Genomic DNA, 16,041 nt, shown 5'->3' with positions numbered 1-16,041 from the left:
TAGCATGGCCTGCATCTTCTGCAGTGTGTTTGACAGTGTCAACAATGTGCAAATCGGTGCTAGATTTAGTAGGTGTATCAACGTGTTCGACTGATTCACGAACATCTTCATATGTGGCATTGGCGTGTTCAGTAACAGCCTCATATGTGTGCTCAACCACATCTGGATGTGCAACATGTTCGACGTGTTCGACGTGTTCAACGTGCTCAATCTGTTCAATCTGATCAACGTGTTCGATGGCATCAGTGATTTCTTTGGTGTGTGTTGCTTCGATATGTTCATCGGCAACCACTTCAGTCTTGACAGTCTCGGTCACATCTTCGACATTGACATGCTCGATTGGAGCGGTCTCGGATGCAACTGCGTACATTTCATGAACGGTTTGTTTGACTGGCGACACGATCTCGTGTTCAACGTGTTCAGCGTGTTCAACGTGCTCGACATGAGTGTCTGCAGCTTCTTCGACAACTTCGACAACCTCGGTAGTCTCGGTAGTTTCAGTAGTTTCAGTGGTCTCGGTAGTCTCGGTAGTTCCAGTGTTCTTTTTGCGACCAAACAGTTTGTTATATATGCTGGTGCCTGCAACTGCAGCTCCGCCTACGACTGCTGTACCAGCTGCGATGGCTACACCACCAACTGCATGTGCACCTTGACCAATAGCATGGCCTGCATCTTCTGCAGTGTGTTTGACAGTGTCAACAATGTGCAAATCGGTGCTAGATTTAGTAGGTGTGTCAACGTGTTCGACTGATTCACGAACATCTTCATATGTGGCATTGGCGTGTTCAGTAACAGCCTCATATGTGTGCTCAACCACATCTGGATGTGCAACATGTTCGACGTGTTCGACGTGTTCAACGTGCTCAATCTGTTCAATCTGATCAACGTGTTCGATGGCATCAGTGATTTCTTTGGTATGTGTTGCTTCGATATGTTCATCGGCAACCACTTCAGTCTTGACAGTCTCGGTCACATCTTCGACATTGACATGCTCGATTGGAGCGGTTTCGGATGCAACTGCGTACATTTCATGAACGGTTTGTTTGACTGGTGACACGATCTCATGCTCAACGTGTTCAGCGTGTTCAACGTGCTCGACATGAGTGTCTGCAGCTTCTTCGACAACTTCGACAACCTCGGTAGTCTCGGTAGTTTCAGTAGTTTCAGTGGTCTCGGTAGTCTCGGTAGTTCCAGTGTTCTTTTTGCGACCAAACAGTTTGTTATATATGCTGGTGCCTGCAACTGCAGCTCCGCCTACGACTGCTGTACCAGCTGCGATGGCTACACCACCAACTGCATGTGCACCTTGACCAATAGCATGGCCTGCATCTTCTGCAGTGTGTTTGACAGTGTCAACAATGTGCAAATCGGTGCTAGATTTAGTAGGTGTATCAATGTGTTCGACTGATTCACGAACATCTTCATATGTGGCATTGGCATGTTCAGTAACAGCCTCATATGTGTGCTCAACCACATCTGGATGTGCAACATGTTCGACGTGTTCAACGTGCTCAATCTGATCAACGTGTTCAACGTGTTCGATGGCATCAGTGATTTCTTTGGTGTGTGTTGCTTCGATATGTTCATCGGCAACCACTTCAGTCTTGACAGTCTCGGTCACATCTTCGACATTGACATGCTCGATTGGAGCGGTTTCGGATGCAACTGCGTACATTTCATGAACGGTTTGTTTGACTGGCGACACGATCTCGTGTTCAACGTGTTCAGCGTGTTCAACGTGCTCGACATGAGTGTCTGCAGCTTCTTCAACAACTTCGACAACCTCGGTAGTTTCAGTAGTTTCAGTGGTCTCGGTAGTCTCGGTAGTTCCAGTGTTCTTTTTGCGACCAAACAGTTTGTTGTATATGCTGGTACCTGCAACTGCAGCTCCGCCTACGACTGCTGTACCAGCTGCAATGGCTACACCACCAACTGCGTGTGCACCTTGACCAATAGCATGGCCTGCATCTTCTGCAGTGTGTTTGACAGTGTCAACAATGTGCAAATCGGTGCTAGATTTAGTAGGTGTGTCAACGTGTTCGACTGATTCACGAACATCTTCATATGTGGCATTGGCGTGTTCAGTAACAGCCTCATATGTGTGCTCAACCACATCTGGATGTGCAACATGTTCGACGTGTTCAACGTGCTCAATCTGATCAATCTGATCAACGTGTTCGATGGCATCAGTGATTTCTTTGGTATGTGTTGCTTCGATATGTTCATCGGCAACCACTTCAGTCTTGACAGTCTCGGTCACATCTTCGACATTGACATGCTCGATTGGAGCGGTCTCGGATGCAACTGCGTACATTTCATGAACGGTTTGTTTGACTGGTGACACGATCTCATGTTCAGCGTGTTCAACGTGCTCGACATGAGTGTCTGCAGCTTCTTCAACAACTTCGACAACCTCGGTAGTCTCGGTAGTTTCAGTGGTCTCGGTAGTCTCGGTAGTTCCAGTGTTCTTTTTGCGACCAAACAGTTTGTTGTATATGCTGGTACCTGCAACTGCAGCTCCGCCTACGACTGCTGTACCAGCTGCAATGGCTACACCACCAACTGCGTGTGCACCTTGACCAATAGCATGGCCTGTATCCTCAGTGGTTTGTGTAGTATTTTTTAAGATATGTGAATCCAATGATTCCAGTATTGGACTTCCAGTATATTCTACAGAATCGTTATTTTTAACAAATGTAACAGGATATACATCTTGAATGTGTTTGGACATGTCTGAGATTTTCGGGATTTCTTTGGCATGAGCGGTTTTAATATCTTCGGCTAAACCGGATTCATAATGAACAGTTTTAATTGTATTGTTAGAGTTGATGTATTGAAAACAATCGTTATTTTTTCAACAAAACCCAAACAAGTCGCATCAATATGCTCTGTTGCAACAACAGTTTCAATCATACCTTTAAGAGTCTCAATATGAGCATCTTGTACCATTTCAGCATGCTCAACAAGGTGGTGCGCATGATCGGTGGGATCAGCAACGTGTTGTACAACATAGTCTGAAGTAACTGGAGAAAGTGCACTCTTACTTCCAAAGACTGAGTAGTATGTGGCAGCATCTGCTTCAGTAGTATCCTGAGTCAGATTCATACCAGGACTATTGGGTTTATCAGCAAAAAAGGTGCCTGATTTAAAATTATCAGTCGCGAGAGATTTGAGTGGCTCAATAGTAGAATCATTGGGGGGTTCAGAAAGCTTCTTGAAAGCAAACTGAGGGTCAGCCAAAACAGATTCCCCATATTCTTCGGCATTCTTGAATGCAGTAGTTGGAATAGTAGCAGCGTTGACATCAGTACCTTGAACCAATAAATAGTACAGTTAATTAATTTGACAATCGATAATGATAAAACAATTGAAATTCTTAGTTTTTCTAAGCAATCTTGCCATGGCTTATAAAAATTATTGATTAAAAGGCTCATATAAATCTTACCTGTCTTGTAAGAATCAACGACATGTTGGAAAGGTTTGTCGGCATCGGAGTCTTTGGAGAGGCTTTGAAGCGATTCCTCGCTAAATAGAGTGCTTCCACTATGGCCTGCATCATGAGCAGATGGAAGAGTAAGTTTATCGTTCAAGGAAGATACATCAATAGTGTCTATTGGAGTGGTAGCAGTGGTATTGGCATATTTAACAGTTTCCTTGGAGGGAAATGCATGGATCGTATTCTTAGTAGTAACAGGGGAAATGGCTTGAGTATTTATAGTAGCATCTACAATGGGGACTTGAGAAGATTCAATAGTGGTAGCAGATACACTTTCGAATAAAGATGCTTTTTCTGAATCTTCCAATTTCGCGACGGGAGATGAGGCAGAAATGATAGTTTTCTTGGTGCTGTCGAGAATTTCTGGATCAGTAAGTTGGATATGAGAGGCAAGTGGAGGGGATAATGAGGCGGTAATGGATTCCTGGACTGTCGATCCGGAGATATGGGGAGCATTGGCAGTGGCAGTTTGAAAAGCATCCGAGTCAACAGCAGTCGCAGAAACTAAATATTGAGAAAAATAGTTTAATATTAAAATAGTTTGCAGAAAACAACATCTAAATGTGGCTATTCAAATCTATGGAAGCAATATTAGAACCGAACAAGTACCGCATTCACAATAATTGTGTTGCAAAGTGCTCTCAAACCCCCAAAAGCGGCGTTTTCAAATTGGAGTTGGGGCCAAAACAGGTTATCCCAAATTGGATGAATTAAAACTATATTGAAGCATTGCTCAATAATACGGGTTGTCAAGCCATGATCATATGGAGACTGGAGTGTGATAAAGGAATTTATATCTTGAGGCGGAAATGACAATGACTTGATGTGTACGAGAAATTCGCAGCACTGTTCTCAATCTGAATATTCAAGTATCGGAACAAGAGTCTTACCATGATATACGTCTTTTTCTTGAAAGTCGCTGGTTTCTGCAGTGTTGCTATGCTTTTCAGGTTCAAAAGCAGTTTCGACAACAGTAGTTTTTTTGGCAGCCATAGTGGTGGCTACAGATTCAGCATCGCTGCCAACTTGAGGATGCGATTCGTGACTGTTGTCTGCACTCAGATTGCTGGAAGATTCAGCAGTGCGTGTTGTCAAGATGGTTTTGACTGGCACAGTATTCAAAACCTTCTTGGAACGCAGAGTGCGAGTGCTGATGCGCTTGTTACCACTGTGGTCAATAAAAGTGGTTTTGATGACGGTGACTTCTTCGTCACCGTCCATATGAGTAGTGGTTTCTACTTGAGTAGATTCTGGGGTTATCTGTTGTGTAATATTTTACATTGATTAGATGTTAGTAAATTCATGTACCAGCTCAGGGCTCGTCAACCAAAGCTTATAGCAAGGTTGGTAGCTGTAGCCGTCAAGACAAAAACGACCATCTTGATGCATCAAGTAGCCAACGATCGCATACTGGCATCAACAATCATGTATATTTTAGCACTGCATCTCAGGTGGATGTGAATGTGGCAGTACCAGCCTCTTCAAGGCAATTCATTCTCCAAAACGGCTTCCAAAAGATCAGACTTTATGGCTGCATGCTCAGTAGTGGTCCTTGATGGAAACACAACCGAAAGTAGAGCTGGAAATAGTGCATTGAATAGTACCGACCGAGTGTTATATTAAACACCTTGGCGGCAATGGATAATCACTTGCTGCAAAAAATGAAATCGAAATTGATGGCTGCATCATGCCGTACAGATGCACCATACTTTGAACATGATAGATTTAACCAGTAATCACTTGAACCAATAGGCAAATTATAGAGGATGACTTACATTGCCGATCATAGTATGTTCAGCAGAGGATGTTGCTATATAAAGCACTATTAGAGTGTTTTGCAGTAGAAACTCGGTAGCAGAGAAAGAGGCTTTTGTAAGTTTTTGATGTTTATTCAAACGAGTCCAAGAAACTATAAAATGTGTTTGAATGGCCACTACGGAAAATATGCAAACCCAACCAGAAATTTAGGCAGCAGCAGCCAATATATTTTGCTAAACTCTGTATTTGCAATCAAAAATGTTGCAAAAACCGTGTAATAGGCCACAACCACATGGGCTACTCGCTGATTTTGGTAACCGATTTTCTGCTTTGAAGAGTCGCGATGCATGTTTGGAATTGTAGTGCTTTGATTTGCTCGTCATTGTGTTTTCCATCCCAGCTAATCTACTACTGTTCGCCACCTTATAGATGGCACTTTTTGATATAGCCGGTCATCTCCAAAAATGAAACCATTTTGCTTTTATTACTTCGCCGTATCTTCAGATCTATTGTGCCACAAACTGTAGCCAATTTTCAGTCGACGGAGTTTATTCCTTGCCATCCATCAAGTATTGACATGCAAGCAAGTTTGCAGCATATTACATAAATGAAACACAAGAATGCCAAACTACATAATAAACCGCCAGTCTCATGACATGTTGAGTGCCAGTTTTCACCACATTTACTAGTCAAAATTACGCCCTCTCGACTTGTGGCAAAGCTTACTAGTCTTTCTCGGTGCTCATTCTTGTATAAAAGTAAACGGATGTTTACATTGCAGTAATTTCCACTTGTTCAATCTTCATTTTCCTCCATTTAAATCAAACATTGGATGACTGCCATGAAAACAAGTCTGCATTCCTGAGACTATTTTCTTGCACTAGAATATATCAGTTTTTAGGATACAAAAGTTGTGTTGAAAACAACAGTCAAACCCAATATTTGTGTTGCAATGAACAAGTCTGGTAATCGTACAATGCATGGCTATGCCAAAAAACTCCAATTTAAACTTATAATTTGATTGTGTGCATCATATGATGGATATTGTGTTGACACATCAAGAATATCCAAGCTAATTTCTACCAAGAATGCGCAATAAATATTTAATCATTGTTTATTTCAGGACAATCACTGAAAGATCAATACAAAAGTGATCCATTTTATGTGAATACGGTTGTAGCTGAAATAGCATACAATAGCCAAAAGTGAATTCTCAAATACCATCATGCCTTGTATTATTTACAAAAAGTATTTAATCCCAATATCGCTACTCTTAGATATACGAACCAAATCAAGCGCTATGCTCTCTAGTCTATTCAAAATTCAAGACGGGATTTTAAAGTCTTCGAATAAAGTAGATAGAGCAGGTGCACTGGCTGAAATAGATTTTGGACTTGCATTGGCAAAATCTGGCAAAGCCGTGTCATAAGGCGCATCGGCTGGTGAAAGCTGATTAAAGATGGATTCGGTTGGGGGAAGAAATTTATCGACAGGAAAAAACACATCTCCAACTCCATGAATTAGTTTCTTTCGGCTTTCTAGTGCAGACAAGAGAGATTCAGATACAGGTCGATGATCTTTGATTTGTTTTTTGCCTTTTCGTGATTTGCCCGACTTCTACAATATCAATCAAATATAAGGCATTGCAATAACTAAAACAATCAATACTGGAATCTTGCAACTCACCAATCGTTTTGCAAATCCTTGCTCAAGATTCTTGTTGATTTCGTCCAATAGCCCATTGTATTCTTGCCATCCCATCCATTTCTCTGCAATATCATGTACACGCTTCTTGCGTCTAGAATTCATTGCCATTTGTTCCCGTAGCTCTTCCTGCTTTGTTCTCAGTTCCGAAAATATTTCATCATCTTGAACATTTTCAGCGCCTTCTGAATCAGGAGCATCAATTAGTCCAAGAAACCCTAATTCAAGTCGCAGTCGATCTTCAAATACTGCTAGATCTGCTCGAGCTCGATGTTTTGCTGCTGCCGCACTCGCTGACGCTGTGGTTCCAGTTAACCCCAACGCACTCGCTGCACCTGATAGAAACGTTTTTGTAGGTCCATTACCTACTTTGCTTCCTGTGCCTGTACCGCCCATATCATCATCATCATCCGTGAATTTAATATCAGGAACAACGCCTTCTTGAACAAGGGCACTCATTAAACGCTCGCTCAGTGTACCCAGCATCATATCGCCCTCAAAAATGACTTCATCTATTTCAATGTACTCGCGATTGGCCATCAAACTTGGATTGGTCGCCCCCTCTTCAAACATGGCAAATATGCGTTGATCTTCTGCATGCCATTGTTCTGTAAAATGGATTCCAAGTGGAGGAATAAGGAATGGTGTCACATCATCACCCTAAAAAAACATGGTTAAAAATCAATATACTTTTTGTACTGTGACATCAAAGTGTTACCTTTTGGCTCAATGCTCGCAAGTCATCCTCTGTCATGTTTCGATAATACTGTTCAAAAAATGCCCAAAATTGAGCAATGGGAACTTGGTTTGGAGGCGCTTTGGAAGTCGAAAAATCTCCATCAAGATTGAGGCGAATTTCAGGCTCAGGAGTGCCACGAGTAGATGCATCGTCATTTACGCTAGCAGCAGTAGATGTACCACGCCGTCGACTACGCTCCTTTTGAATGCTATGTGATTTGCTCTATTCAAACATCATTTGTTTTAGACAAGATCCATCAACCAAGTGATAATAAAGTGAAACTTACTAGTTTACGCTCTCGATCAGTACGTATTAAAGTAGATGAAGATTGAGGAGTGCTGGAAGAAAGCATAGTCTGATCCAAAGCAGCAGCAGCAATATTTACAGGTGGAGTAATTTTGATTATGCCATTTTGAGTGATGGCCAGTCTGATGGAACCATTTTCGCCTCCAGATTTAGCAATAGGCTTGTCTGATTCATAGGATCGTTTTTTGGGATTGTAGATGGATGCAGAGTAAGGCTCTGATTTAATTTGAATATCGGAAGATGGTGTTGATGAACCCAATGCACCAAGACCATTTGCTGTAGCCTTTGAACGCGAAGCAGTAGATGACGATAAGCCTAATAGTACTTGCGAGGACAAATCACCTCTCCGGTCATTATGAACACCACCGGAAGATGCAACAGCAGCAGCGGTTGCAATGGCAGATGTAGATGGGGCAGTAATATTACCAGCAGTAGTAGTGGGCATCTTGAGCTTTACGGAACGAGATCGACGCTCACCTTTGTCCTTTTCAATATCTCGCCTGAGAGTGCGATGGGGATCGACTCTATTTAGCCATTCAGACAAACTGACTTGATTAGAGAGTAGACTAGAGACTCTTTGTGTGGCCAAATTGGCCAGGGAAGCCAGCTCAGCATGTAGAGAGGACATGGCAGCAACAGATGGAATAGGTTTTGTAATGATTGAAGTAGCGGCAGTTGTGTGCGAGGTATTGCCATCTATATGAGATGGAGTAAATAAAGTTCCAGGAAAGGTATCGACCGATGCAGAACCACCACCAGTAGTGGAGACAGTACTAGTAGAAGTGGATAGACTAGCAGAAGGATCAATATATGCAGAATACAATAATGGAACAGCAGGGTTGGCAAAAGGAATCTCTAATGGTTCCAACGACAGTTGCGGCAGCTCAAGAAACTTGGAAGAGGAAGTTGTAATAGAAGTCTGTGATTGTGTAGTACTGCTTATAATAGGAATCGATGAGGACATGGCAGTGGTATGAAGGTTCCAATAGCTGATTCCTGACAAGTTTGGAGCAATTCAAGCCTACAAGTTGCGATTTTTCCTTGTACAGCAGCGAGAAAACGGGCAAAAAAACAAGAAATTGTCGACAGTCTCAGAGTAATAATGCATTTAGAAAGTAATTGTAATCTAATTGAACCGTACTTGTTGGTGTGTTGTTTGTGAGACGATCACCATGAAACTCTGAGGAAGAGAGTTGGAGTTGTAAGCTTGCATGGACTGTAAGTTCGCGTCGTCTTTATCAAGTGTTCAGTTTGTAGTTGCCAACACTGTCTTACATGACAATCTAGTATTGCTTGTGACACATGGTGTGAATTCATTGTTTAACCTTTAACATTGTGTTCTTGATCCATAAATGTGTTTTGTGTCCTTTTTGATCCACAAGTATCAACGATTCATCAAATGAAATGTGTTCTGCCTGTTGCTCCGCATACATCAAGTGTATCTGCTCAAAAATGTTGTCAGTCTACTGCAATCAGATTGTTTAGTTCAAAATGTATTTTCTTGGTGATGTTATTTTACAAACATCGGTAAATTGTTGATTTGAATGGCAAGAATATCCATCGTTTGTGTTTTCTACATCACAGTGACAATCTGACTTGTTGATCCTTCTGATGCAATATAGCACAACGTTCCTCATTTAGTCTAATGATGACTATCTGCTGATCTTGTTCTGACGCGAGCTTCAGTATTCCACTTGTAGAGTCTACGCTAACCTAAAGCCATCTTTCAGTTTTACAAATCAAAGACTCTAGGTTTTAAGCTGCAACAGTCTACTTGGTGCTATCAAAAGATGCCAAAATGCAGTTGAAATATAAATAAATTTCATCCGTTCTCATTCCTTGTCTTCAACTGTGAAACCCGATTTGGACTTGAACGTCTTGCATTCCATCAACTCTATTCTGCAAGTTCGGATCTGATTCAAAACATTGTTTAATATTAACCATGTCAAAGTGGCCGTCTGGAAATGGTGCTTATGCTCGACTAGAAGATGACCGTAGTCAGGATATTCATCCAACTGCCAATGCTTCTCCATTCTCAGACTCGTATGCCATCAATGTTCCTGTTGAAGCTTCTACTTCTGCTTCTGGATCTACAAAACTACCTTTAGGTGGTAATACTACTGGATTTTCTTCTTCTAGCTCTACTCATGCTGCTCCAGCCACCACTGTTCATGGCCTGTCTGGCTCCATCGGCTCCGGCTCTGGCTCTGGATCAGATGCTACTCATTCTATTGGAAACACGCTGGATGAACCTGTTTCAGTTACTATTGTATGTGCTTTCATTTTAATGCTATGTTTTCCATGACTATACGCTTTAATATTCGACTTGGATGTTCATCAACTTGTATATCACCTGTATTTTGTCTTGATTCCAGATGCGTGATCTGAACAATATTGGTAAAAAAGTCAAACAAGTGTTGCTTCCTGCTAGTCAAGGAGATAGAAATATTTTGCGTGACTGTGAGTTTAATCCATGGCTTTGTATGTACGATCCGACTCTTTGATAGTGATTGATTTAACCAATTTGTCATCAATATGCTTTTTAAACGGTTTTTAGGGGACTGGTGGGGTCCGCTTTTGCTATGTTTGGCTCTTTCTGTGTAAGTATATACACATCAGTTATTTGTAGATTTATATGTGGTGTGCTACATTTTATAGTATCTACTGTATGGCTAATATGAAATTTCTCACACTCTTCATATCATCTGTGAAATATTGTAGTCGATTGAGCATCACTGCTAGATCTGATCAAGGTCCCGCTGTGTTTTCAGCGACATTTTTTATCATTTGGTTTGGATCTGCTGTTGTCACTGTAAACTCGAAGCTTCTTGGTGGTAAAATGTATGACTATCCAAACACATTTGATCCCCAATATGGGCGTATTGATGCATTACTCTTTTTGTTGGAGTCCTGTAGTGTATTGTAGCTTATGTATTTATTTTTACTTTGATTTGTAGATCGTTTTTTCAAAGTGTGTGTGTGCTTGGATACTGCATCTTTCCATTAGTTGCAGTCAGTATTATCACTTGGGTCTTGCCTTTCTTTTTGAAATTCATTCTAGTCATTGCCGCCTTTGCATGGGCTACATTTGGTAAGTATTGATTAGTTTATTGCATAGTATGCTTGGTTTAATGCTACATATGTCAAGGTACACTGATGGAAGCTTACCTCGACGTGTCGTGTATTTTGTTGATTGAAATCTCGATAGCATCACTTAATTTCATGGGAAATGTCAATCTGGACAAGAAGCGAATCTTGGCAGTATATCCCATCTTTTTATTTTACATGACTATTGCATGGCTGGTACGTTTTCTTGTATTTACACAAAATGCTAAGCCGTATGATTTGAATATAACCTGACCATTCCATTTTGAAACTGCCATTTGATGTTGGTTTAGATTCTTATTGCAACGTAAATGCAAAGACTTGCCACTCGGTCTTTTTCCCATCAAAATGAAACTAGCTTATATTTTGACATAACACTAGTGAATGAGTTTTTGTTGTCAAACTGTGCTTTCCATTAGCGTCTAATTTCTACAGCAGCTCAATCCATATTCTGTTGTAGTAATAAGAGTTTAATTCACCTGTTTTACCATTGAATCTGTCAAACCAAACCACGCAGCAAGTGATTCAATAATAAAACAAAATGTAAAGTCAAGACAATTTGTATAGAATAAAACCAATCCAAACAAGAGTTTTCCCAATACAAATTGTCGCAACGAGATTTGACTTTTTTTTATTTTTCGGCAATTTTAATTTTCTTCATCAACTAAATGGTTACGGTAGCACAAGTCACATATAGCATTGACGACATCAAGGTAATGCACTTGCAGTATGTTGTCTTGGTACCTTTATTTGGTAGTGAGTCATGACCAAATGTCTGATGGTTCGAGTGAGTCGGTCAAGGTTTTTTTTTTGAATCAATATATTTAATGTTACTTTAATATATACAATACATATAGACTCGTTTATTGGACCACCATGAATGCTTTGAAGCACTTGTGGGTATGATTGCTCCCCAACACTACTTTCCTCCCAAGGAGCTAGACGATGATGCACACCAAGTATGTTGAATTTTGTGTGATATGGGGCTGGATAGTTCATTGAATTGAGTATCAATTGCTCACTATAATGAATTTTAAACTACTTGTTGAATGTTCATAGGGTGGTCGTTTTGGCCATAATAAAAAGAACAAGGCCCCCAAGCAATCGATCAAGGAAGCTACCAGAAAAGCCAGGATGACAAAGGTAGCTTTAAATGGTGTGCTGATCCCATCATCGTATAGGTGATGGATATACTGCTGAATACGATTCACAGTATATGATGTGATGGTAGGAATTGACTTGGCTGACCAATATTTTAATGCATTGCTTTCAATGTAATTATGAATAGCTTGATCCTGAAACACCAAAAACAGTATCTGAGATTCAGCAAAAGATGGTTCAATCGATACAAGCTGCAAATGAAGAAAGTAACCAAGACACAGATTCCAAGGTGCAGCAACCTACAGCCATGCATACTGCACCACTTTCTGCACGTAAAATGACTGCTGCGACAGCTGTTGAGCTCCAAGATCGTCTTGCAAAGCGTATCCAAGCTCTTCGTGATCAGCGCAACCACAATCACTCCAAAGATAATGCCTCATCTCCCTCTGTTCCTAAAACCAGGCAGGATATTATTGAAAAGCGTAAACTCAAGAAACATCAACGCAAAGAGGATCTATTAAAGAAAAAAGACAGTCGAAAGGCAATGGATGATACCATGGTAGGTGTAGATTCACAATACTATACCAACATCTACTTTAAATAGAGCCAACTTTAAAACGTTTGTTTGAACTAGGGAATGGATGTACAAAAACCAAGTCATGCCAATGCATCCAAAGAACTCAAAATGGATGTATCATTTGGCAAGATTGATTTTGGACTTGAAGAAAAGAAAAAGGAATCGATTGATGCTGTAGCATTGTTGAAAAAGGTATTTATATTGGTGATTGATTTTAAATATGAAAGTGCTAACATGTATTTTACATCCGACTACTATTAGGTGGAAGCCAAAAAAGCAAAACTTGAAACCCTAAAAAAAACTGATGGAGAAAAGGCACAAAAGATTGAAGAAGCGCAGTCATGGAATAAGCTCATCAAAATGGCCGAGGGAGTCAAAGTTAAAGATGATCTGCAATTGTTAAAAAAGACAGTCAAGCGCCAAACACAAGAGAAAAAGAAGAGTTCAGGTGAATGGAAGAATCGACAGGAACAGGTTGCTAAGGAACAAAAACAGCGCCAAGACAAACGACAAGAGAATATTCAAACTCGGATCGATGCTAAACGTGATCGCAAGTTTGGTGGGAAAAAGAGCGATGGCAAAGTTGGCAAAAAGGTTGCTCCTGCCAAAGGACAGAAACGGCCTGGATTTGAAGGTGGTGTGCGCAAATCTAAAAAATAAACCGTCTACTTACTCATAATCAAGCACGACTAAAGCGCAGCAATCAAGTCAAACAAAATTTTATTTAAAAGTATACTAATAGCCATTGTCATTGATGATTTAAACGCCGTGGTCTCCAAGGTATCATTACCATTCAGAATCTTCGCTCAGCTGACAAAGAACGCTTGTAGCAAGTGGGATATACAACATCTCAGTACCGTCCGATCCAGTACGCATCTTGACAATACTGTGATCCCGGAATTCAGTAAGCTGAGTACGAAAAGTAGTTTCGTTGTTTGTCAAAAATTGCTCGTTTGCCTGCTGATAAAACAATTGAAAGGATAAGCCAGGAAATATTGATGAATCAGTTTTCTTGGAATGCGTTTTGGTGACAAGGTGCGATTTAAATGGCAAAGCTTTTGCTAGCTTTTTCCCTTGTTTCGCTTTAGGTTGCCCAACCTCATCCATTTGATCCATATCGTCTTTTGATGTGTGACCAGCCAACTCATTGTTTGCAGTAATTTGGTGGTCAATCAAAATGCGATAGATTTTGCGCACATTGACAGTAAGACTGCGCAGAACCTGCAAAGTCCGTTGAAGACCAATTTCGGACTGCTGCAGCATCATCGAGTTTTCAAAACTGGTTTCCTCAATGTAGCTAGCAAAAGTGGTTGCATCTTGCCATAGCCAATTGAACCGAGTCATTTTTACAGTATCCCAGAGCAAACCGGCATTGATGTGATCCACGCTTGCTAGCATGTAGATATTTCTGCATTCAGCCAAACGCGACAAGGCAGTATGGGTTTTTTCATTGCGAAGATTAATGCCGTCGATATTGTGAATGACCAGATATAATCTGTCAATTTGGCGGGTGCAGGATGAGAAATAGGATGTGATGTGTGAAACTTGGTCAAAAAGTGATCCGCACTGACCATCGTGCTGAATAACATCGTTGAGAACTTTGGAAAGAATGTCCCTTAGTGAAATAGTAGGAAACAGCCCATTTACAATCAAGATTGGATAGTCGGATAGACATTGTACAGCAAATTCTTCAATAAGATCTCGTTTAGATCCAAATCCATAAAACAGCATATTAAAGCCTTGATGTAGTTCAAATGACCATTGTCCGAACCTCTGTTGGTGACGATGATGAAGCAATTCGAGTTCTTTTGCATGCTTTGTTTGGACAGTAGCCAAAATTTCGTAAAACCTTTTTGACTCAAGAACAGGTAGTTTTGATAAAGTATTGTTGGATGTAGAAGATTTAGACATGACTTGCTCGCGGAAATAGCGGGAATAAATTTGATCGACATCGAGGCTCAAACCATCATGAGCAGTATCGCAAAGACCCTCTTCATCGCTTTCATGGGTATGATCAGCTATAATGGCAATATCATGATTTATAGGAGCTTCAACAAATGCATTTCCAGCTATGTTGGTAGTCGAGTCGTCATCGTCACTCATTTCTTCACTGGTGATAGATGCTTCCGAGGATAAATCAGATTTTTCTGAGCATGTAACAGATTTAAGACGGTGGTTAGCAGCAAGCTTTCTTTGTACTCGAGTGGCATTTGGAGTTTGGGTTTTGACTTTTTGGGATAAATCTACAATGATACGAGCACCAGAACTTTTTGGGGTTGTGGCAATTCTTGAGGAACGTCTATAAGCAGATGGTTGAACATCTGGTGACTCAGAATCTATCTTTCGTTTTGAAATAAAGGGGGAGTCAGGCTGCGTAGGTTCGCTAGAGGCGGTCTGAGTCAAAATCTGAGTAGTTTCAGTATGTTTTTTCATAAACTTTGTTAGTGATCGCGCTTGTTCAAATGCAAACAATGTCCGGACACTATTTGGAGAATCAGACGTGGAATTGACAGTAGATGAATAAAGTTTTGATTTAGAGGGAGTAGGAAAATCATCCCCAACAAGACTAGCAAGCTGTTCTAGTTCATCCTGGCCTGACTGTAATGGACGACGAGTGGGGGTAGTAGGAGTAGAATCTATGACAAGACCAGCTCTGAGCTTTCGAACTATAGAAAGAGAAGTACGATTAGGAGTTGATTTAGTATCTGCTGATTTTGCAGTAGATTGAGTGGAGGGTTTAGTAGCTGCTGATGTTGAAGTAGATTTAACGGAGGATTTAGTAGTAGTTGATTTTGGAGTAGATTTAGCAGAGGATTTAATAACTGCTGACTTTGGAGTAGAAGCCAATCGAGGACTTGACCTTTTGTTAGCAATGGACAAGTTTTCTTTGTCAGAAGAGTCGAGCGGAGAAGAGAGTTTTGGGTCTGAATTCGGTATAGTTTTGTGATGTAGCATCTTATCAAGACTATAATCAATAGTAACAATCCAATAAATTTTGTATTTGAATCTTCAACAGATCACGTGTCAATCACCACTCAAATTTCAAGCTTTGAACTGTTTCTTGCGAATACTTCAATGCTCTTGGCCATCACTACTGCTTGCATCTCGGTCCTTTTCTCGCTGCTACTTACTGCCACTCATGCTCAGTCTAAAAACACCCATTCTTTGAAGGAGCCTCGGTCTTTGAATTTATCAAATTGGGCTTTTGTCAATAACTCGCAAGATAGAGACCATCTCGCTGATGGTTTCTTCTCC

At 40.7% G+C, this 16,041-nt stretch overlaps 4 protein-coding genes across 4 annotated transcripts; 2 read left to right on the top strand and 2 right to left on the bottom strand.

Annotated features, from left to right (window-relative positions):
• Window positions 1-6,344: 6,344 nt before the first annotated feature.
• On the bottom strand, window positions 6,345-9,004 carry BATDEDRAFT_34029 (histone acetyltransferase NGG1). Its single transcript, XM_006675665.1, has 4 exons — window positions 7,984-9,004; window positions 7,677-7,919; window positions 6,941-7,618; window positions 6,345-6,871 (listed from the first exon to the last, which is right to left on the bottom strand). Exons 1-4 carry the CDS (start codon window positions 8,965-8,967, stop codon window positions 6,578-6,580), a joined length of 2,199 nt encoding a protein of 732 aa, XP_006675728.1. The 5' UTR covers window positions 8,968-9,004; the 3' UTR covers window positions 6,345-6,577.
• Window positions 9,005-9,928: 924 nt separating this feature from the next.
• On the top strand, window positions 9,929-11,419 carry BATDEDRAFT_84709 (uncharacterized protein; the record flags this gene model as incomplete). The annotated part of the gene is made up of 7 exons (XM_006676237.1): window positions 9,929-10,272; window positions 10,379-10,463; window positions 10,561-10,603; window positions 10,725-10,844; window positions 10,961-11,094; window positions 11,212-11,306; window positions 11,402-11,419. The coding sequence occupies exons 1-7, from the start codon at window positions 9,946-9,948 to the stop codon at window positions 11,417-11,419; spliced, it is 822 nt and encodes a 273-aa protein (XP_006676300.1). The 5' UTR covers window positions 9,929-9,945.
• A 333-nt stretch (window positions 11,420-11,752) lies between these two features.
• Window positions 11,753-13,463, top strand: BATDEDRAFT_36411 (uncharacterized protein). Its single transcript, XM_006675791.1, has 6 exons — window positions 11,753-11,821; window positions 11,966-12,067; window positions 12,168-12,251; window positions 12,397-12,768; window positions 12,844-12,978; window positions 13,048-13,463. The coding sequence occupies exons 1-6, from the start codon at window positions 11,777-11,779 to the stop codon at window positions 13,444-13,446; spliced, it is 1,137 nt and encodes a 378-aa protein (XP_006675854.1). The 5' UTR covers window positions 11,753-11,776; the 3' UTR covers window positions 13,447-13,463.
• A 109-nt stretch (window positions 13,464-13,572) lies between these two features.
• Window positions 13,573-15,741, bottom strand: BATDEDRAFT_21626 (origin recognition complex subunit 2; the record flags this gene model as incomplete). The annotated part of the gene is made up of 1 exon (XM_006675272.1): window positions 13,573-15,741. One exon carries the CDS (start codon window positions 15,739-15,741, stop codon window positions 13,573-13,575), a length of 2,169 nt encoding a protein of 722 aa, XP_006675335.1.
• Window positions 15,742-16,041: the final 300 nt, after the last annotated feature.

The sequence above is a fragment of the Batrachochytrium dendrobatidis genome (assembly GCF_000203795.2).
Source record: "Batrachochytrium dendrobatidis JAM81 unplaced genomic scaffold BATDEscaffold_1, whole genome shotgun sequence".
Lineage (NCBI taxonomy): Eukaryota > Fungi > Chytridiomycota > Chytridiomycetes > Rhizophydiales > Batrachochytrium > Batrachochytrium dendrobatidis.
This window is presented reverse-complemented; position numbering and strand designations above follow the sequence as displayed.

Coding starts and splice junctions, on each gene's coding strand:
- BATDEDRAFT_34029 (XM_006675665.1), bottom strand. CDS start 8,967: ATGTCCTCATCGATTCCTATTATAAGCAGTACTACACAATCACAGACT. Junction 7,920..7,983: donor CTGATCGAGAGCGTAAACTA/GTAAGTTTCACT, acceptor ATGTTTGAATAG/AGCAAATCACATAGCATTCA. Junction 6,872..6,940: donor AAGGATTTGCAAAACGATTG/GTGAGTTGCAAG, acceptor TTGATATTGTAG/AAGTCGGGCAAATCACGAAA.
- BATDEDRAFT_36411 (XM_006675791.1), top strand. CDS start 11,777: ATGGTTACGGTAGCACAAGTCACATATAGCATTGACGACATCAAG. Junction 12,769..12,843: donor AGGCAATGGATGATACCATG/GTAGGTGTAGAT, acceptor TGTTTGAACTAG/GGAATGGATGTACAAAAACC. Junction 12,979..13,047: donor CTGTAGCATTGTTGAAAAAG/GTATTTATATTG, acceptor GACTACTATTAG/GTGGAAGCCAAAAAAGCAAA.